Source organism: Anarhichas minor, unplaced genomic scaffold (assembly GCF_050575085.1).
Source record: "Anarhichas minor isolate MPS153535 unplaced genomic scaffold, ASM5057508v1 ptg000012l, whole genome shotgun sequence".
Classification (NCBI taxonomy): Eukaryota; Metazoa; Chordata; class Actinopteri; order Perciformes; family Anarhichadidae; genus Anarhichas; species Anarhichas minor.
Window position 1 is genome coordinate 6,311,300 of NW_027466458.1, and position 22,699 is coordinate 6,333,998.

Genomic DNA, 22,699 nt, shown 5'->3' on the forward strand with positions numbered 1-22,699 from the left:
AGTTCTTTTCATGTATGTTTACACTGCTCTGCTTTTTAGTGAATGGAATAGTGACGATCAACATTTATTTTACATAGGGGCCTCCCAGGGGCCCAGAGGAAACTCATTTGCCAACCACTACAGTAGATGGAAAAAGCTGAATGTGTTTGTTTTTGTGCATTATTAATTTATTTTTATTGGGCCAACAAATGAGGGTTTTGACGTTCATCTGTAAAACGTATGAGAGAAATGACTGAGTAGTGCCCAAGTGCAGTGGCTCCAAAACTGAAATGAGTCCCGAGATAAACATACACGATCAGCACAGAAAATTCTTTATTTGGTTCGATTTTTTTTTTTACTTAAAAAAAATAATTTATTAATTTGCTATAGTTTCCCAGAAGAAATAAACACTCTTTTGTTGAATCGCTCACAACACTCATGTACACCACAGGTATTTATTTTACTCACTTCATCTGGTGAAACCTCTTCTCCAGACTGTGCGTGTGTGTGTGCGCGCGCGCGCACAGACTTAACTGACTTGCTTGCCATCTGTGTCTCTATTTGTTTTGTTGCAAGTTAGAACGTTATCACTTATCCGTGTGTGGATGTTTTTGACATCACACACTGTAAATCCATCATAACGTAACTGTAACTTGAGCAGGTCTCATCCGCCACACTAAATGAAAACACCTGTGTGTGATTGCAGGGGCTTTATTCCAACTAGAGAATCTGTTTTGTAGACAAAGTAACTGGTGATTTAAAGTGGAAATACACTACTTTACTAAATGTACTCAGTTACTTTGCACCACTTCGAGGGATAAAGCGTAGTTAGTTTTCTCAGCATACACAGGTGAAATTGCGGATTCAGCATTTTTGTCTCCGGGACGTCACTTCCCAGGGAAGTCCCAAAACTTTTCCATCTGTGCAGCAGGCTGCAGTGGGAGGAGGCACTTTTAGGATTGTCTTGGTTCTTTGCCAAGGCGGTAGGGCAGATTTTGAACCGCAGTAGCGCACAGTGTCAACAACAGTTTGGTTGTTTTCACGGCTGAGGACAGTCGCCGAAAAGTAACCAACCATTAAAATCTGCCTCTGAGAAGGAAAAGAAAAGAAAACTATTGGAGCGATGCGTAAAATCAAATTCGTCCGTACGGTTTGAGCCCCAACTCCAGGGAGTCTGACGGATATGTGTCGGAGATGGCCTGAACTTTTCTTTCTCTAGAGTTGCCAGTAACGCTTGCTTGCCGCGTGCGGATTTAGCAGGAGAGCTCGTGGCTTGCAGCTCATAGAAACAAGTTGGGCTTGACCTCCAGTCTGGACTCCCTGCCTTTGTTTTTTCCTCTCAGGCCGGGGGTCGTGGGAGGAGATGAGTGCTCAGGATGGGACTGTGCCTCGGTACCGAAGTTACAGAGGAGGAGGAGAAGAAGGCGAGGATCCACAGCACCAAGATAGACCGAGACCTGTACGAGTACGCCAAGCGGGAGATGAATGTGGTTAAAATACTCCTACTAGGTGAGACTGACGACTGAACATCCTTAAACTCACAGTGGATATATGAGTAGCACCTCAATCCCTCGCTGGATATTTCCCATTGAACAACATAACATTTCCATAAAAAATTGGTTGTGACTGACTAATTAATCCACTGTTTAATTGAACCATTGTAGATTCAATGATTAAACTTGATCACAGATTATAGATGCAAGTTTCATATGATTTATCTCTACTGCATTAACAAAAACAAAGAAGATCCAGTTTAACACCTATTTACAACCTCCTCCAGGTGCAGCAGAGAGCGGCAAAAGCACTTTGGTCAAACAGATGAAGATCATTCACAGTCATGGATTCACCAAGCAAGAGCTCACCAGCTTCAAGGTGGGGAACGCACACACACGTACACCTGAGGAGACTGGTTCAGTCTGCCTGATGTTTTTCTTTGAGCAGTCTATTAGCATACAGTGGGCTTGGTGTTATGTTTCCAGAAGAAGAGAGCTGGACAACAATCGCACTTAAGGGGAAGCCAAGAGCTCGGTTTAATTAATGCATCACAGGAGTGGAATTAAAGTTAATGATGTGGAGTCAGTGACGGAGATTAACAGGAGGTTTGATGTAAAACGAGGCGATGCTTAGTTCCCGTGGGGGATATTTTCTCACGATACGCAGGGTCAGATCCAAGTTGGTATGCAGTGGTTTGGCTCGCATCTGCTCTTCCTTCAGTGTGTGTTTGTGAGCAACTGGAAGCCAGATTCCTCCGTTGTACTGGTGTTGGGAGAATGGAAACGGTTCAACACGCACACACACACCATCTTGTTTTCATTGAAGGCTTATCTTTTTCCACATCCCTGTCCATTACTCTCCTCTTTTCCCCTTCACTATTCCTGTATCTTTTCATCTTTCTCTCCACCTTCCTGCCATGCGTATACATAATGAGTACGTGATGACTGAGGAGGCCTTTCTCTGTCTTCATCGTGCTCTTTAATAACAGCCCTGTCACCGGAACAGGCTGACAAGGCAAGCTCCACAGATGAAGATGGTGGAGTTTGAACTCTCCTAAATACAATTCACACTGCCGTTAAGTTGTTGATCATCTTATGTCCAAAACACTGTCAAACTTTGTTGAAACATTTGTTTTTGCAGTTGCTCATGGTCAGGATTATGCACACACACACACACACACACACACACTGGTATGACATATGAAGGTCCCAGTTGTTTGTACTGGCAGCTGGGACGTTTCAATGCATTCCGAGATATTAAAGACGCCTCCAGCTTCCCTCCCTGCAGCCCTCTCTCCTTCTGCTGCCTCTCCTGTCTCATAACCGTCACCTTGTCTGCAGTTCCCTTCCGTCAACACACGCGTCATGCCTTCTTTTATTGGGCTGTGTTGAATAAAGAAGGATAACGAACCCCGGAGGAGCTCTATTTATGCTTTTATCAGTTTGAGGAGGAGCTGGATGTCAAACCTCGACACTTTTTTGGTGCAGAATTAAATGTGTATCAAAAACTAACCAAAAGTACCAAAAATCTGTATTGAACGTGTAGTCTAATTCCTTATCAATGATTCAATCATGTTGTCTCTTCAAATACACATTTTGACAGTTTTAAACTGTATTTATTTATTTATTTCAAAACGTATTTAGGAGAAGTTTTTGTACAGCTGCTTGTCTTCAGACATTTAATATTTGAGACCTGTCCTATTTTAATAAGTTAATTAAAGAGGTTCTCTAGAAAAACATGTTATTACAAAGTTATTAGAGTTTTATTATTGGTACCGAAACTCAGTTATGTTGCTACTAGTATCAAACGAGAGCAAGAGTCTGCAGCGATGCTAGTGGCTCTGTGATGCTGCACTAAAGAAGCCAAATGCTAATGTTAGCGTGCTAACATGCTCACAATAACAATGCTAAGATGCTGACGTTAAGCAGGTATGAGGTTTACTGTATTCACCATCTTAGTTCACTTGTGCGCATGCTAACGTTTGCTAATTAGCACTAACCACAAAGTACAGCTGAGGCTGATGGGAAGGTATTTAAGTATTGGACAAATATAAGTGTTTACCTGATGATGGCGCTCGGTTAAACAAGATCATCTCCAAAGTGATTACAATTCATCCTGAGAGGGACCGGAGTTTAAGCACCAATTTCCATAACAATCCATTCAAAGGTTGTCGAGACATTTCAATTAAACAAGAAAAATGTAATCCCTCTGGCAACTATGGCAATTTGTAAATGATACCCCAGCCCGACATTTGAGCTATTGCACATTTTCATTGTTCAGAAAGCTGCCAAAAAGCACAAATTATTAACAATGTAAGCAGTTCACAAAGATATTTGACATGTTCAAGCATGCACACACGTATGAACACGGGTTAAATGCCAGCAGTCACATCTCCTTTGTTCTCCATGCTGTCAGTTGGGTTTGGCTTTTGTTCTCAGGTGACGCCCTTGTTTTAGAAAAATGACACTAACTCACAAACCTGCCCTTTCCTGACCATCCCAACCACACACACATACACATACACATACACACACATACTTATTCTTTATCAAGCCTGTGTGCATATTGTTCCACATGTGTATTTGTTTCCACCTCTGACGCCCTACCTGCTATCTTGAACAAGCGTCTTTGTGTCCACCAATGCAGTCGTAAACATCTGGACCTTGTCTTGAGCTGGACAGGTAGTCCCTGCTCCACGCTATCTGTTCTACCATATTTCCCCTGAAGGCACAGTGAGAAAACCCCCATCTCTTTATTTCCCTGTCTGGTCTTTCTGTGGCCCTGCCAGCCAGGTTTGTATTGCACTAGGACCATGACAGGCAGCCTGTTTGAGTGGAAGAAAGGTAGGAAGCTGGCTCCTCTTTGTCTCATCCCTCCTTTATTTGCAGCCCGAGGCCGTGGTGTTGCCTTTACTCTGGATAGGCTGAAACTTCCCTTCATTCTCTTCCAATGCACACAACTGTGTCAACAAAAGTGAGGCTTTGTGTGTGTGTGTCTGTGTGTGTCTGTGTGCACATGTTAATGTTTTGTAGTAAATTGCTCCGACACAAGACAACTGCAAATGACTGTTAGTTAGTTTGGGTTCAGGGAGCCGATCCAAACAGCAAGTTTGAACAATCGTTCAGTGTCTCTGGATGGATTTAGAGATTACGCTGCTGTAATGGGAGTTGTAGTATCTCCACCGTGTAACATAAAGTTCCCACAATGCTTTGAACTGTGTTGGTATTCACAGCCAGCAGGAAACAAAGGTTGGAAAGGTGTGAGAGATTTCTGTCTGTTGTACTTCCTTGTAAACTAATCAACACACATACACACACACACACACACACACACACGGGTGAAAACACAGTGTCTCTTTACACTATACTCTTCCAGAGAGGTGAGGTATAGTGTGATGAAGGTGATGGTGGATTCAGATTACCATAGAGCAACCGACCTGTGGCCCCAGGCTCTTTGTGTGTGTGTGTGTGTGTGTGCGTGCGTGCGTGCGTGAGTGTAGGCGTGCATTGGTCAGTGGAGAGAATGGCCCAGTGTTTGTGTATTAGGGGTAACGTAGCCATCCGGCAGAAAGTGTGTTTAGTTGCAACAGCCGGTACAAGCTGATTGGTCAGTTTACTTCACGTACGGTTAGTCACAGAGAGAAAGACTCGTTCTACAAACACACAGTGTCTGATGTTGATGCCCCCCCCCCCCCCCCCCCCCCTCCTCCTCCCTCTCTGCCTCCCACCTCTACTGTCAACACAGAACCAAAGTAAGCCTTGAGTCAGATAGAGGGAGGAACTTGGAAACAATTTATAAGGAGGACAAAGGTGGTGGGAGGGAAGGAAGAAAGAAGAATAAACCAACTGAAGGGAGAGACGAGGGATACGGGCGGTCATTTAATCCGTTGCACTTTAAATCCAGGGGGTGGACAGATTTAGCAATTGAATAAATCCAATAAATGCTACCTTTTGTAATGCTAACAAAGCTCCAATTATTAAGTGTTGATTCAACTCACGGGAAAATCTTGTCGTTGTGAAGATGCATTGTGTGCCTCCTTGAGATCTCATATGTTGAGTGTATTTCCGTCCTTATAAAACATTCGAAATGCTGATTTCTTAAATATTTTCAATCCTGTATTGTCTTCTTCTTCACTGCCTTCGTTGGTGCACTGCTCTGTTTGTTGGCCCGTTGTCGATTCCAGAATATGCATCCTCATAGGTGACACAAACTGAACGGGTATACGCCCTCATAAAGACTCTCAGCACAGCGAGCTGTCAAAAGCTCCACAGGGTAGCTTTAAGATACCTTCACTTCAGTACATAAGCCCGTCTAAAGCAGGCGCAAGTGTCGGACAGCCCAGATTACTCTCAAGGATGGATACTTAAAGATTCAGGGCTTTTTGAGGCACCCAACATCAAAAGTGTTTGTGTTTGTCTCATCAAGCTTGCATAGAGAACCAGTCAGGGTAGGAGAGACCCTGGTAGCAGAGCTAGAACTCTGAATCTTGAAGATGGAAGAACAACATCCACACGAGAGGTAGCCTAGATAAATCCACGATGAAACTACACATTTAGCAGAAGTCTCGTACAAGGCTCGAATGCCCCCTTCAATTCGTACGTTTGTAACGTAGTGTGTCATGAGGCCCAATTGAATATGTGTGTAACTGCATTTATCTTTAAAGCCTCCACACTCACCCACACAGGTGCTTCTACGTGTGCTTCCTGATTAGACCTCCTCTCACAGAAACTGGCCGTTATTGACGTCGTCCTTTACGCCCATGTTAGTTTTATTACACTTATTAGGGCCAGTCACCTTTACTTGTTATCGTTCTTATTGGACCATAGAATAGAACAGCTGTGTGGGTGTTGTGTCCTGACGAGCGTGACAGAGTTTCACTCAGGAACACGTTTTAGGAAGAACTAACTTTGCCTGTTTTTTGTGTCGACCGTACTTTTTAGTCACACTTGCAGCGCCGCTCTAGGGACGTCAATGTCAGCTGGTCAGCTAACTCTTCATCAAGAGCCATCATTAGGTCAACATTATTATTGTCCCTTTGGTTCATAACCAGATATTTGCAAATGTAAATGCATTCCCATCATCCTCGGCTGTACTTTGTTTCTTGCTAATTAGCAAATGTTAGCATGCTGAAACTAAGAAGGTGAACCTGGTGGACATTACACCTCGCTAACATCAGCATGTTAGCATTTCCATTGTGAGCATGTTAGAATGCATGCGCTGTTGCACCTAAGTACAGCTGTTTAGAGCTGCAACCATGGCTGTAGACTCTTCGTCCTGCTCGTATCTTACTTCTACTCAGCTGCACTTTTTATACTTGAAAGCCTCTCTTAGTCTTCGTCCATTGTTCACTAACCTGAACTAGAGCAGAGACCACTTCATAAACACGTTTTTGTAGCAAACCTCAAGATTGCCATCACCCCTATATCACCAACTGCCTGGTTTGATGCTTATGGTCATAAAACATGGAATCTGTGCCAAGAAATATTTATTGTTTGTAAGATTACAAGAGTGTGGTGTTATGATACAACAAATCTAGTGTCATATCTGAGCACATGACTGTGACAGTCGAGTGTGAGAGGGAGACAAATGCACAAAGCAGCTTATTTCCGACGCAAATCAATGCAGCGCTGTCAGCCGAGGTTCTCCCAAAATGTCCCCGATGCCGCGGTGTCGGCAGCCCTCAGCCCAGCTCTCCTGATGAGATGAAGCCCCGTCACCTCACCGAATTATCTCGCCTCGCACATTTCACTTGGAGAGCAACACATCTCGATCTGGACACTAAAACACACACAGAGAGAGAGAGAAGAGCGACCAGACCATGATAGAATCGTGATGGAATGTGAAGCTTATCTTGAGCTGGCAGGAGAGCGACAGAGAGTATAACGCACACACACACACACACACACACACACATCCTGACTCTCTGCAGGAGTCATTCTGCTCAGTCACTAAAGACTCAAGGTTTCCAAGCACTAAAACAGAGTTATGAGTTTAATTTATGTGAATTACATGTGACTCTCCCTCTCCTACGCTCTCAATAGGATTTGATTGCTGATCCATGGGGTGTGATAAATGGAAACGCACACACATACACACACACACACACACACACACACACTATGCCCCATGAACACTATATGAAAAAGTGTTGATTAGTGAACTTTAGATATGCTGGGAGGCAGATTTTGTTACCTTTGGACAGTGATTCTCAGTCTTTATGCTTAGCTGGTTGTCTGTTGACTGTTATTCCTATGATTCAAAATGAGGTACTCTTTTTAAAAGTTGTCCTTGTTAGTGATGACTTTCAGTTTTCCTCCTGTTGCCGTGGCTGTTCATAAACTTAACCGTTGACCGTTGATCTTTGGCAGCCTGCAGTGCTGGATAACCTCCTGACCTCCATGAAGTTTGTCCTCCATGGCATGGGCATCCTCCGGATCAACCTGGCCAACACCAGGAACAAGGTAGTCTGTCTGCACGTCTCTGTGTCAACCTGTCTCTCTGCATGTTTGTTCCTTTTTTACGTTTTGTGTTTTTCAATTCTATCAAACTTGTTTTTGCCAAATCCCTCTCTTCTCTCTCTTTCTCTTTTCCATCCTGCTCCTCTTCTCTGCTTCACTGCACCAGATCTCCACTAGAGAGCAGCATCTCAGCACTGCAGCCACAGCTGCTGCATCTAGCACCACACACACACACACACACACACACACACACACACACACACAGTAACAGTTTGTTTGCATGAGAGCAGAGCGCTACACTGGGTGGGTGATTGGATTGTGGGATTCAATTTGATTTGAACTTTATTGTCAAAGTTATCAAAATTCATACACTGTCCACCCACTACGCACATCTTGCCGGGAGATGATGACCAAATTATTTCCTCTATTAAATGTCACCAGGGTGTGTATGTGTTTGTGTGTATATCCATAAATTTGTCCATCTGTAAAGATTACCGAGTCTTAAGAGCCGAGACAGACTTGCTGAACTTTTCTGTCGTTAAGACTCACATCCTCTTTTCCGTCTGCCCTCCCCTCCTTCCTGACCAGCCGTCCATCCATCCATATATCTGTCTCCGTCTCTTCTTGCAGGTCCACGCCCATTCTGTCCTGTCGTGTGGGCGCTGTTTTGACGAAGAACAGGTGCTGTTTCCTTTCCTTAGCCACGCCCTGTCCTGTCTGTTGGCCGACCAGGGAGTGAGGGCGGCGGCGGCCCGAGGATACGAGTACGAGCTCAATGACTCGGCACTGTAGTGAGTACTCTGCCAGCACACACTCCCGCTGTGCCGAGGAGGTGCAGGGGTCTGATTAGCTGGACTTAGCAGCCGATGCTCGGCCGTGCGCTCGCTGTCACTGGGAGTCAGAGTCTGGGGAGAGGAAAGAGGGAGTGAGACAATCCCATGTAATGTACCTCCATGGGTATTATATACATCTATTTCACATCTTTAAAATACATGCATGAGTTTTTTTTTTTTTATTGGTTTTGGATGCAAAGCAATGCAACACAAACAAATGCTCAAACGTAGAGGTATAAATAATAAGACTGAATGTTTAAAAATGTGCATATTCAAGGAAAAGACAAACGTGTGCAGGCACAATAATGAAAGTAAAGAAGTGAGGACGAAGAGGAAAGAAGACAGGAGTGTAGAAAGGATGTCGTGTGTAAGACAGAACGGGAACCCACCAGGAGGCTGTCCGTTCTCATCCTCTACCCCAGCGAGAGGCCTCGGCTCTGGGGTTATCTACACCGACAGCCTCCCTCGTTCCCACTGAGAACCACCGAACATCACCATCATCCTCCACTTTCCTGAGGCATACACACACACACACACGCATGTTCATACTTCTATACTTGTGAGGACCCTTACTGACATAATACATTTTCCAGATCCTTAAATTAGCTTTAAAAGGGATATTCCAATTTAGTACAACTTGGATCTTATTTTATCTAGAAAGGCAATAACTCTTATCGGTAATAATACTGAAACGACTGAAAAAAAACACACATTTTCAAGGATTTTCGAGGATCAAGTTAAATGACTTTACTCGCCGTACTGAGTGTAGTTGTAAGTACTCAGTTTTTTGTGCTCACTTTTGACTTTTCTACTAAATAAAGTGACTTGGCTCAGCTTGTTTACAACAGATTCTGTACTCTATGTGTCCAAGATAGACAATAGAGTCTCATACCAAACAGTTTAGCTTATTGACACATCCAGCAGTCACGGAGCAACATGATATTTCATTTGGAGTTGTGTATCTGTCCACCTGATGAATGCGAGTCCAATATTCACTATTTTTTAGCTCTTTTTTTGGTCTTTACCAACTCCTGAGGAATGATAACTCCTGTCTCTAACTGCTAAATGCTCCACTATGTTCACCAGCTCGTATCTAACTGTGTTTCTGTGATGTTTAATGCTGAGCAGATGGTGTACAGTGGGTTTTTATAGCTTATTTTCTTTAACAGAAGAATTGAGGATTGGTCAAAATGTAGTCAAATGAAAAATGAGCCCTTTCTGTAAAACTCAGACGGGTCCTCACAAAGACAGAAGTACAAAACAGAAGCTCTCACTGCGCAGCGTCCGGCAGGCAGTGTGTTTTTCAAGCAGCAGGATGTTTGTCCCTGTTCAAGAAACTGATGCAGGATGACTAGCTGAGAATGTCACCGTCAGTTTAGGTAGGTGGCGACGTCACTGTGTGTGTGTGTGTGTGTGTGTGTGTGTGTGTGTGTGTGTGTGTGTGTGTGTGTGTGTGTGTGTGTGTGTGTGTGTGTGTGTGTGTGTGTGTGTGTGTGTGTGTGTGTGTGTGTGTGTGTGTGTGTGTGTGTGTGTGTGTGTGTGTGTGAAAAGATCACATCTCACTGAGCGCACACACATGGTACAGTTGATTACACTATAGCTGTCTTAATGGCTAATCTGAGTTCGAAAGCTTAGCCTCGGTGTGTTATTATGGTAAACCGCAGTGTGAATATTCATGGTGAAGAGCCGCTGCGCCCCCTGGGCCTGCAGCTTTATCACTGCACGCTCTACCCGCCACCTGGCAGCTGATGGCCACACACACACACACAATATACGAGACACCCGCAACTGATACCTGATTCTCTTTTGATCTCAAGTTTGTCTGCCAGTTATTAAGTTTTCCTACCTCTCCCCCCCCCCCCCCCCCCCCCGTTTCCCCTCTGTCTTTCACCATTCTCTCTCCTCCTCCTCTTCCTCGTTTGGCAGTTTCTTTGAGAACCTGACCCGCATCACGTCTCCAGATTACGTGCCCACAGAGACAGACGTTCTGCGAGTACGACTGAGGACGACAGGCGTGATAGAGACCCAGTTCAAAGTCAACCGTCTCATTTTCAGGTAGACGCCTTTCACTCTTTTTTATTAACACTCCAGAATAAGAGTGCTTACAACCAGCGACTCAGTCCGAGCTGAACTTGACTTCTCCAAAAGCGCCTGTCATACCAACTTACTTCACTTCTTCAGCTGTGACACGCTTATCTCTGTCTACAGCCATGTGATAGGCCCGAGATGTGAGATGGAGATGGGTGGCTTCATTCAATACGTCGATATGACTGCTATCGTTAGGCTTTACATCTACTGACCACACACACATTCAAGAGCACGAGGGGCTCCGTCTTATCAGTGAAGAAGCAGACGGCAGGTATCCGAGGCTGATGCCGGATGACAATATTCATCTCTGATCAATGATGTGTCATAATACCGACGTCTTTATCGTCCTCCAATGGCTGAACTCATTTCCTGAAGCTGCCGATAGCTACGACAGGGCGATGGATATTAATGAACTTGATTTCTCTGCAGCCTGACTGATGCATAACAAACCAGCATCAAAGAAAAAGCCCACGCTAAAACCACTAATGCTATACACTGATGGAGCTGCTGATGATGTTGTTTGGACGTATTTTTTTTTTTTTTAACAAGAATGCATTATACAAATCCAGCATAAAACTGGAAATGGCAAAATATTCTGAAGAAGATGGTTTCATGTGCTTGCTGCTGATGTTTGCAACATTGCAGTTGAAGGGGAAGTCAAAATACAGAAATTGAAATAAATTGAGATGTAAGTTAAGAGAGAACAGCTAAATGAAGCGAAGGTGAAGTATCGCTTCTGAATGCTGAAAGGATTTGAAGATTCAGTCAAAGTTCGAGCGCTGAAAGGAACTGAAATGTCAGCCGAGGATAAGTTGAGCCTCCAGCGTCAGTCGAAGTGGTTAAACTGAAAAACAGTTGAAGTGTTGGTTGTAATGCGAGCACTGAAAGAAGTTGGAGTAAATTGTGCGTGAACAATGGAAGTTGTGAGAGTTAGAAGGGCTGAGGAAGTTTTATTGTTTAGAGGTAAAAGCCTGACAAAATGTACAAAATGTGCAGAAAATGACAGCATTAAATCAACAAAGTTACATCCGCTATGAATCACGAGCAGGATCTGCCCGAGCACTCGCTGCCAGCTTTAGTACTTTTCTTTATCTGCTGGTTAGTGAATGTTAGAATATAATGTTAAGCTATTCTAAACGTCACTAGTTGGTGGCAGATTTTTACATATGTATTTGGAAATATGTCTTGTAGTTGGAATTAAAAGTATTGAAACCTGTGAAATTAAAGAAACTACTAACTGTACAAGTAGATTTTGTGAAATTGGGTACACAAAAAAATATCTAAGAAGTCGCTGAAGGTTGATATAGTATATTTTATGAAACTCAAATTTAAGTATCCTTGAAAATAATCCAGATATTTGTGAGAGCTGTACTGTACACAGTGGAGCTTTCAGCTAAAGTGCTGTACTCTCTATGATGAAGCATGATGTTCACCCTGCTCATCATCTGTGTTTAACGCGTATGCATGCAGACATTTGCCAATTAGCACTAAACACAAACTACTCTGGGGCTGATGGGAATCCTGTCAGTTCTCCGTGTGTTTGATCATAAAACAGATTATTGGACAAATTGACACGAAACATTTGTGATCCGCAGAAATAAAAATCAAGACGCCTGCTTTTAGTGTGTTGGATTGTGGTTGATTTTCCGGAGTTTGGTTTTATGGGGAGACTAATGGTCCATGGACGGAGGGTTAACAAGGATACATTCAGCACACACACATTTTATTGTGTGTGTGTCACTTCAAGAAAATCCGATTACTCTCCTCTTCTTTCTTAAAATGTCTACCTGAGGAGCACCTCTTCTCTACCACAATAACAACCTGCCATCCATGCTCAACATTACATCTTATAGGGAATTAAAATGATAAAACACGTTACCTCAGCTTTTCATAAGATCTCTGTTTAGCATATAAACATTGTAGAGCGAGTCAGTTTGTCAGCAGGTGACTTCAGTCGGGGGTGTTTGTGTCAAATCTAAATGCTTCTTTTACGTCTCTGGATGCCGCTGACTTGAGAGTGTTCTTGCGTTTAATGGCATACATACACAAATTTTGACTGCATTTGACAGTATTTCACGTCAGGAAAAGTTTCCCGGCAAACAAAACACTTTGATGATAACCGTATCTGTTCCGCGGTGCAGCTTTCTCCTCGCAGTCTTACTGTTTGCGTCACCGTAGAGTCACTCAGAAGCTTGTTGTTTTTGCTTTTTAATCATTTGTGAATGTGTTTTGTTTCACTGTGAAACATTGTGATGGTGACGTCACCACAAGGTGACGGCGTCAGACCTGAGAGGGGGGGAGCAGAGTCCCAGGTGGTGCTGCAGGACGGAGTGTGTGTGTGTGTGTGAGGTTGTGTGTGTTCGTGCCTGTGACTTGGAGAGATCAAGCCCTTGAGGTTGATGAAGAGCTTAGCATAAGTCAATGTAATTATTTCAAACTTAGCAACAAAAGGGATATTAAAGGGATTTGGAGAAGTTGATGGTTTGTGTTTGTCAGAAAGATCGAGCTTGAGTTTTTCCATTCCGACGTAAACAGTTTGTAGTTTCACTAACTGAGTTAACAAATGATTTCCTTCACTATGAGTAGAGACACTGGAGTTTTTATTTTCTTCATTTTTATTTTGTCAGGCAGTCTCATTGAGGTTAAGATCTCTTTTCCAAGAGAGAACAGGAAACATTCACAAGAATACAAACGGCAAAATAGAAATAACACAAGTACACAATAACAAGGAACTAAAAGCAGTTAATAGAATTAAGAAAAACATCGGATAATAAAGCTTTAAAATCCCCAATGAGATTGCACAACTCTAGTTTGACGGCAGATAATAATAAACACGTTTTTATTCTATTGTTTTTTCTTAATCTTTTGTTGTAATTTTTGATCAATCTCTGGCACAAGGATTTCCTTTGGCATTAATAAAGTTCTATCTTCTCTTACATGAGGGATATCTAAGGTTAAGTTACTGGATAGTGTGCTACAGATACAAGATTTAAATTTGAGGTAGTTTGCAAACTTCAACAATAGAGAGATTATAAATGAAAAACACGTGATGGCTGTTTCTTCTTGACTGTAAGGATCTGCACAATGTGAAACTGCCTCCTACAGTTCAATGACTGTCTCCCTCTTGTTGGTTGATACTCAAGGTTTCTCATCAGAGCCAGCATCTGCGCCCTGCAATCCCGTTTTTATTATTTAAGAATTGCTTCATGTTGAACTTTACTGTTTTAAACAGCGCTCACTCCTTCAGTATTTCACTATACTTGAATCCACAAATTTCAACCCACGAATGTAAAAAAAGTGCAGGCCTTTGGCTTCGAGTGGTCTCTGCATGCAGCCCTAACATTCCAGGATTGAGTCTGCTTTGGGATCTTTGTTGAATCGTTCGTCAGTGTGCATCAGGTCATCTGAATGTGAAATTTGTCGACAGGCAAGCACACAATTCAGCAAAGATGGAGAGTAGAGCTTTCAATTATAACAAATAGTAGTTGATGAATGTTTACATGGATTCATCCGTTCCTGTTTGTTCTGTAACTTGTGGGGCAACTGTAAAATAAAGACTACATTTCAGAGAAACCAATGAGCTTTGAAGGGGTTCTCAAACAATAAATAATCTTCTTTGCTGTGTCGCACATTAGCTGGAAAACATGCGTACTGTGAGGAATGTGGTCACTGCGTGGGACGGTAAAGTAGACGAGCTGTAAAATATATGAATGAGGGGGTCTGACTGATCACCACGTTTCCTCTATTGGAAAAACTGCAATTTACACCACATGTTCTCCGGAGTTGAGGCTCATGTTAGCCACTATAAAAAAAAAAGATTGTCAGTTTTGATTGGATGAATTATTTGAAAAAGGATCCAATCAAAAATCTCACACCCTGAATAACCGGTACATTAACGACACACCGGGTCTCGTTATCCTGTTATTCAAACACTTAATCAACCGTGCAAGGGATGACATCAAGCCATCGTCTTCCTAGCGTCTCTGTGTGCAGGCTTGCATGTGTGTGTGTGTCCATGCAAATGACAAAGTGTGTGTGTGTATGTGTGTAAGAGCATAACGTCTCACAACTTTACACCCAGACACGGCCTAGTTTGCATACAGATGTCCTGTTTGACCTTTAACCCCTCAGTGTAATAACGATCCGGGTCTTTTCCTGCATCATTAACATCAACTGCTCTGATAATTACCATTAAAGCACTGCTGATGAGGGTGAACATTATGTGGAGAGAGTAAAGGAGGAGAGGACTAGCTGAAGACAAAGTGTGACATATAAAGAAAAGTATTTATTTATACAGACGGGGTCAACGTTTGGAACATGTTTGCTAAATCAGTCTTCATCTAGAGAATTATATAAATAATAGCAAATACGTGCACCATAGACAGACTCCAGTCCTGATCTTTTAGTCAAAATGCGTTTGCAAACCACAGCAATGCTATTTGAAATGTAAACACTCATTTCGTAATTGTAATTTTAAATCATGGGTGTCGGGAGGGTTAAGATCAGATGAGGACCCTGTAGATGTGTGCGACTCCCGTGGTAAAGAGTCTCGACCGACGGTTACACAACATTGTTTTCCTTCTTCCAAGGTGGCGTGACAATACGTGATTCTTTACGATGTGAGATACACTGCGAGTGAATGTAATATTATTTAAAGAAATTTGGTACGAGTCTATGCATACGAACTGTATCAAGATCTCTAAAATCAGATTTATGTTGGAATAAACTGATATATTAAAGTTAGGACAACCGGGGCTTCCAGTTTGTTCTATTACTCATCATTACTCATTGACCTGAAATCTTCTACATCTCTTTACTCCAGACACATCTCAGCAACAAATTAGACAAAATAAAAAACTTAATGCGAGGTCCACTCACTAGCTTTTTCTAAAGCTTTGAAGCGCGTCTTTCCTGGAGTTCATACAAGTCTTTGTGTTCCTGCAAAGCTACGATATGAAAGCTAACACCGAGAGGGGATGTGTTGCGGTGTGTGTTGTGTGCGTGTGACGTTGTGCACATGTGCTTGCGTGTAGGTTTGTGTAATGAAGCGTCAGCTTCACTGACATGTTCTGTGTCGCACATCATTTTCCACGGAAAGTTTCCATCGGGAATCTTACCTCGTCTTTACTTTGCACGCCCTCCGCTGTTTGTTTCCCTCTCTGCGCGTCTGTGTTTCCACATGTTCATTTCCCCTCTCAAATAAAGAGTGGCATTAACACGATGGATGCTCAAATGGAAGGTGGGAGATGGCACATCTGGTTTTGAAAATGGGTGAAGTGGGACAAACTAATGTGTGTCCGTCTCCCTCTGTCGCTCTCATTCCTGTTGTGTTTTTCTCTCTCGTCCTTTTGGAGAACATTGACATTTACGCTTCTTTTGCTGCCGTGTTGTGATTGTCTCCGGTAAAAATGTTGTTATTGTCTTGGTGAAAATTGAAAAAAGAGGGAGCCCGGTCTTCAGAGATGTGCGACACACTTGTCTTTGTGTGTGTGTGTGTGTGTGTGTGTGTGTGTACATCGCATATTTTAGGAATATCTGACCTTATCCAAAACCAATACAATCTGTCATTGATTAGAGCTACCCTTCAGTGCTACACGATCAGCTGTACGATCAGTATGGAAGGTCATGAACACGCTGAAAGCACAGCCTTACACTTCTCTACTGGAAATTGAATCCTGATAAAGGACATGTCAGTCACGATGTGATTTCATATCGCATACTTGCACACACATGCTGGTAAATAACTTGAATACAGTGCTGCCTTCACTGTCTGGTGAACGAGAAATAGATAAATAAGCCTGAAGTTCTCCTACTTATGTCTTTTACAATATTAATGATAACAATAATCTAATGTTCTTGCCTCGGAAATAAGACGGAAAAGAAACTGCTGTTTTGTTATCTGAGTATCAAAGGGAGGCCAGAAATTGTCTTATTTAAGAGCGTATGGACAAAATGACTTCTCCGTGGTACGAGAGTCATTGCTTTGTGTGTGTGTGTGTGTGTGTGTTCACTCTCTTGAGGGTCCCTGGTTGGAGTGTGTCACCCTGCTAAATCAATTGCACCTGGGCCCAGAATCACAGTGTGGATCTCTCTTATCCCTCTGCAATTGTCACACAGCTTTCGTTGTTACTCTGCCTTTCTCAACATCTTTAATCGTTGTTTTTTTTGTTTTATCCAATTAATAATTATTTCGGCATTGCATACCCGTCTCCCACTTTTATCATGGGCCTATTGGCAGGGTGTGCGGCATTAAGTCCTGTTTCAAAGCCGACATTTTGACTTGTCGCGGCAGGAAACGCACAGGTGTAGTAGATTACATTAACGATGGCTCTGTTTTATTAAAGTTATAAGTCAGTGGCCAGAATGGGTTAATCTGTTGAAGGCAAACATTTAAAGGTGCTGCACACCCACACAGTTGTTTTCAGTTATTGTGCTGATTAGACTTAGCTCAAGTTGATTTTGGGCATCAAACTCTGGGTACTAAAGATAATAATAAAGGTGTAAGTTCACTGTTTTCTATATAGTGCGCTGTATTTAGAGCCCAAATTCTCAGTGTGAAATGTCTGCACTATATAATGCTATTATATAATAAACAGTCTCACAATGCATTGTTGCATTTTGTAAATGTGAAAATTACAGTCGTGCGACTCTCCAGCGGACAGATTGTTGATAAGTGTCCAAAATCTCAATCCACAGTTCTCTAAAGAGTAAACTGCTATAAACTGTAGAGCGTTTGTTTATTATGCAACGACGAGTGTATGGGACACGGACGAGAAGTGACGGAGATGAGACGCACCGACACGGTCCTGAGAGGAGCTCTAATCAGTGAAATATGGTCAACCTGTGTGGGTGGACCACAGGTCTGACGATCAGACCGATGAAGTGTGAGGTCCATTTGTTGTGCCGCCCGCTCAATATGCACAATTTACATCTTTTACTTAAAATAGGAAACAGAGATCAAGACTTTTCTGACTGTTTAACAGTGTTGCTTATCCTAGAAATGGTGTGACACAAATTGTAGCCCCTCGCCTCACACAATATACAGTTTACACATTCTGTATATAACACATGAAGGTCCCTGGCGAAGTAATTAACTTACAATCTCAGTACGAAGCTGAATGTTGCTGGAATGTTTGCTTGATTTACACGACCTAACCTGAATGTATTCCTCTGATGTATCTTGGCAGTTAAGTCGAGTGCTGTGAAAGCTGCTCAAATCATTTTTGAAACGGCTTGTTTCAAGAAAGAAAACCTGTTTCTCTTTATGTTGTTTTAGATCTTTTCATTTCTCTTATTAGAGAAAGCTTTAGCTGCACCTTGACTTCCCCCTCTTGAGCTCAATTCCTTATCCAACTTCCCCCCCCCCCCCCTGCGTACAGGATGTACGACGTTGGAGGCCAGAGAACTGAGCGGAGGAAGTGGATCGGTTGTTTCGAGGACGTCAGGGCGGTGCTGTTCGTGGTGGCGCTCAGCGGTTACGACATGACCCTGGTGGAAGACCCTTCCGTGGTACAGGCTGCACTCAATCCCTCCCTCACAAATGTTCATGCTCTCCAGACAAAGCAACGAGAGAGAATTTGTTGAGTCTCACCCAATCGTCATTACGTCATCTCCTCACAGACCGAGTTTTAAATACGACGAAGTGGCTGCTCCTCTGCAGCTACCTGACGGTGTTATTGTCTTCTCTCTGCAGAATCGTCTTCAGGAGAGCATGAAGCTCTTCTCCTCCATCTGCAACAACTTTTTCTTCCGCAGCACATCCATGGTGAGGAATACATCAGTCTCTCACCTCAGGATGAAGATGACGTAAAAGGACTAAGATTCTACAGCCTGCTTGCTAGCTCAGACGGTGGTCGGTGGTTTGATCCCCGGCTCCTCTTGTCCACATGTCAAAGTGGCGTAATCATCAATCCCACTGCTCTTCTTGGCAAGACCCACCCTGCGTAGCTAGAGCCAGAGACGATTAGTTAGGGCTAGGCATTGACCTTGAGTAGTTAGGGTCAGGACGGCCCACTGGTCAGGGCATAGGACCCGGACGAATCAGGTTACCGGTACCCCGACGAGCATGGACGCCTGGCCAATCCCAGCGTTTGAACAAGGCGGGTCTTGCCAACAAAAGCAGCGGGATTCATAATAACGCAGCGATCGTCCTTGATGTGTGTTTAATGTTAGCACGCTAACGCACTAAACTAGTATAATGACCATGGCTAACCTGCTAAACACCATCGCGTTAGCGCTGTCATTGTGAGCATGTTGATGTTAGCAGTATACTCAAAGCAACACTGTGCATAGGTACAGCCTCACAAAGTCTTAGTCCTGTTTCTCCCTAATTCACTGTGTTGGACCGTTGACTGTATCTTTATATACAGTTGATGTGTTGGCCCCTCAAACCTAACTCGTGTTGTAAGCCACAGCTCCAGGTGGTTACAAAGTGACATAATGACAGTATAGAAAAACAATCTTAAAGACTTTCCGATCCGTTTGTTTCACTTTTGATTCTATTTTGGAAAATAAGTTTTGTGGAAACTTCCGTTGAATTATCCACCACTCACCCGGACTGGCAAGTAGCTACAGCTATATTTAAAAATAACAGGACAACAAGGGTCCAGCTGAAGAGGGTGAGAACCGCAATTAAGTTTGACAGAAAACATGGAGGTGACACAAGCGAACTCTTTTTGTGGCTCCCCATTAGCTCTATGACACCATGAGACAAGAACAACACTAATGCATTTGATAAATGCTGTTTCCACACACACGCACACACACACACACACACACACACACACACACACACACACACACACAGAGGGCCCAGCCCCATCCCTTTGTCTCTTGAGTCCTCCGTCACTCGTAATTAAACAGCGAGTTGTAATTAGGGTGAGCTTTGGCGAGGCGACATTTTCATTTTCCCCTCTCTGTGTTTTTCCGTTCTCCTTTCCGGTAAATGATCGCGTTAAAACAAGCGTGTAACGAGCTTGTTCAATTCATTCCACTTACCTCTCATTTAAAGCCCACTTAAAAGACAAGTCCGTGCATGTTGATGCGAGTGTCACTTGCTGTTGATTATGCAGCGTTTTCTGCAACTTTTCCAGAAGCCTGTCACCGTGATCACTGTTTTTTAACATTGCTGTCGGGCCTTTATCGAAAGAAAACTCCAATCTCTGTCCAATCAAAGGCACTAGGTTTTAGTTTTGATATATTGAGACCGTGAGGATGAGTGATTTACGTTTGGCGTTTTTGTCAACGTTACAGAAAATCTCAGAGATCTTAACAAGAAAGTTACACCAAAGTGTTACAAGTTTTTATTATTTAAGGCTTCATTAGAGACAAATGGATAATTAAATGTGTGTGTGACATGTTTATGTGCCGGGTTGTGTGTGGGCCTGCACATTAACATGTCTAACAGGCTCATTAAACAGAAGTGTTTAATACCTTTTTAACGTGGGAGGGTTAACGCTTCACTGTGGCTGGTCAGTGATCATTACACACACAGGTGTTGCTCCGTATCCTGTTCATTGAACATCTGCTCATCCTTCTCGTTATCTTTTTTCATGTGTGTTTTTGCGATCAAAGGGGACGGAGAAGACAACACTTGGCCTTAGTTTTAATTGGTTGACTACAAAACCAAAAAGTTCCTGTGAGATGTGGCGGCAGAGGAGCACAAGTTGAGTTTAGAGCCAGAGATTTATGTAGCTGTGAGTGATTGATTGCACACTGATGAGTAGTTGGAGCTCATTGATCCGCCATCCTCGCCCCATGCTGGTTTCAACACAGCTATCGATCGTCACATTTTAGGTAAATATCTGTAAAGACTTGTGACGAGCGTCTCGTTCTCTCAGCTGATTGTTTTCTCTGTGTGTTTTTATTGCAGATTTTATTCATGAACAAGATGGACCTTTTTCAAGACAAGATTTTACACTCTGGGCGACATCTGCGTTTATACCTGCCACAGTTTAAAGGTAGGACTGATGTGCATGTTATTATGTCCTGCAGATACAACTGTCCACATGGACGCAGAATAAGACACCAAAAATACAGCTGCAGGGGTGAAACAGTTGTCAGTAATGAACAGAACTTGTTACATATACGATTATACTCGGTGGCCAATTTATTAGGCCCACTTGTTAAATCTAAAGCAATCCAATGCAACAGCACAGCCACAAGTTCCATCATATACATCATACAATTATTTCAGCCATAAGAGCCCATGTACATTAAAAGGAAAGACCAACATTCACAGTTTGGGGGCTTTTAAACATAAAGACAGACTGATTATTATCGATCTTGATTTTCTTTTTGATTTTTGTATCCACTCTGCTCAGCAGTTTGCTCCCCACGTCTCAGTGGGATCTACAGGGGCTGCGTCCTCTCTGCTCTCATGCAAATGTCAATATAAATGCTAAACCTCTTGGGATTGGGGTCAGCCAGCGTGACCTCAGATCTGATGACCAGTCTAACACAGTGGCTCCCTCACAGCTCTATCACAGGAGATACACTGTCACCAGCACCAGCCCGTCATGTTCTTTATGTGTTTATTTGAATTCATTTAATCTGAATGTTTTACAATACCATTAAATTGTGTGAAAGTGGATATTTTCAAGACATTTTTTTTGACGCAAGATCATCCTAAAAGTGTCGATGTTCAGCTTTAGTTTTCTTTTTTCTGCATTAATACTACCGCTGTCACTTGGAGTGGCAGAAGCTGAACGTTTGAACCATTTATTACTTTGAGCTTAATATCTTCTCTGCTTACAGAGTAACAGCGGTGGAAAGTAACAAAGTTCATTTACTCAAGTACTGTGTGTAGTTGTGTCCTCTTGTCAAGTTTCAGGCGTCTATGAGGATTTTTTTCTCTGTATGTTCTTTTAAATAACTTTAAATTATTAAAATATTTAACAAAAAAAAACAAGACTACAGAAAAAGTACACCCCTCAAATGTATCCTGAGACTCTTTGGAGGGCCAAAGGATCTAATGATGTCATATATGATCATATATTAGTCACTGGGTGACAAGTAGTTTACTTTACTTTAAGTACATTTTACTGAAAATGATACATCTGTACTTTTACTTATGTAAAGGATCTGAATACTTCTTCCTTTACTGCTTAGGAACTAGTTTTTCATGAACTCTGGGTTGATGGTTGGTGTGATGCCTGTCCCTCTGTCCTCCTGTCCTCCTGTCCTCCTGTCCCTGTCGTAGTTCATGGGTTATTGTGACAACAAATGTAAAACAGATCAGCCTCACAAGAATTTTGAATCTTATTTGTGGTGTTTTTTTCTTTCTTCTGAAACACAAACATGCAATTCATAATTTCTGTTTTGTAATTGTTGTTTTGTTACCTGAGCGACTTCACAATCGTTCCCGGTGTACACGCACGGCTGGCTGACATCCACACCTGTTCAGTGTTCTGTGGAAAGGAGCCAGATGTTTCATCCGCCTCCTCATCTCCCCTTTCAGGTGCAGACTGCGACGTGGACTCGTCGGCCCGCTTCATCGCCGCCACCTTCGCCTCGCTCGACGCTACTCCCAGCAAACTCATCTACCACCACTTCACCACGGCCACAGACACCTCCAACATCCAGGTTGTCTTCCAGGTGGTTATGGACACGATAATCAAAGAGAATCTGGAGGCTGTGTCGCTCCTGTAACTGCCAGCGGAGGTCCGACTTCACTGGACAGTGGATGCTGGATGTCTCATTTTAAATGACATGAAGATCATCAGCTCCAAACACGTCGTTTTCTCTCTGCAGGTGCAGCCTGGGGGCTCTGACGCTCTTTGCAACTGTTGCATTGCATCCTCTGTGATGCTTGATTCTTGGGTTTGAGCCCTAAAACGATGACTTTTT

The 22,699-nt window shown here is 42.9% G+C and overlaps 1 protein-coding gene across 1 annotated transcript; it reads left to right on the plus strand.

The window, feature by feature from the left end:
* Positions 1-1,347: 1,347 nt before the first annotated feature.
* Positions 1,348-22,501, plus strand: gnav1 (guanine nucleotide binding protein (G protein) alpha v1). Its single transcript, XM_076090458.1, has 9 exons — positions 1,348-1,488; positions 1,760-1,851; positions 7,842-7,934; positions 8,562-8,722; positions 10,691-10,819; positions 18,232-18,361; positions 18,546-18,617; positions 20,724-20,811; positions 22,311-22,501. The coding sequence occupies exons 1-9, from the start codon at positions 1,356-1,358 to the stop codon at positions 22,499-22,501; spliced, it is 1,089 nt and encodes a 362-aa protein (XP_075946573.1). The 5' UTR covers positions 1,348-1,355.
* Positions 22,502-22,699: the final 198 nt, after the last annotated feature.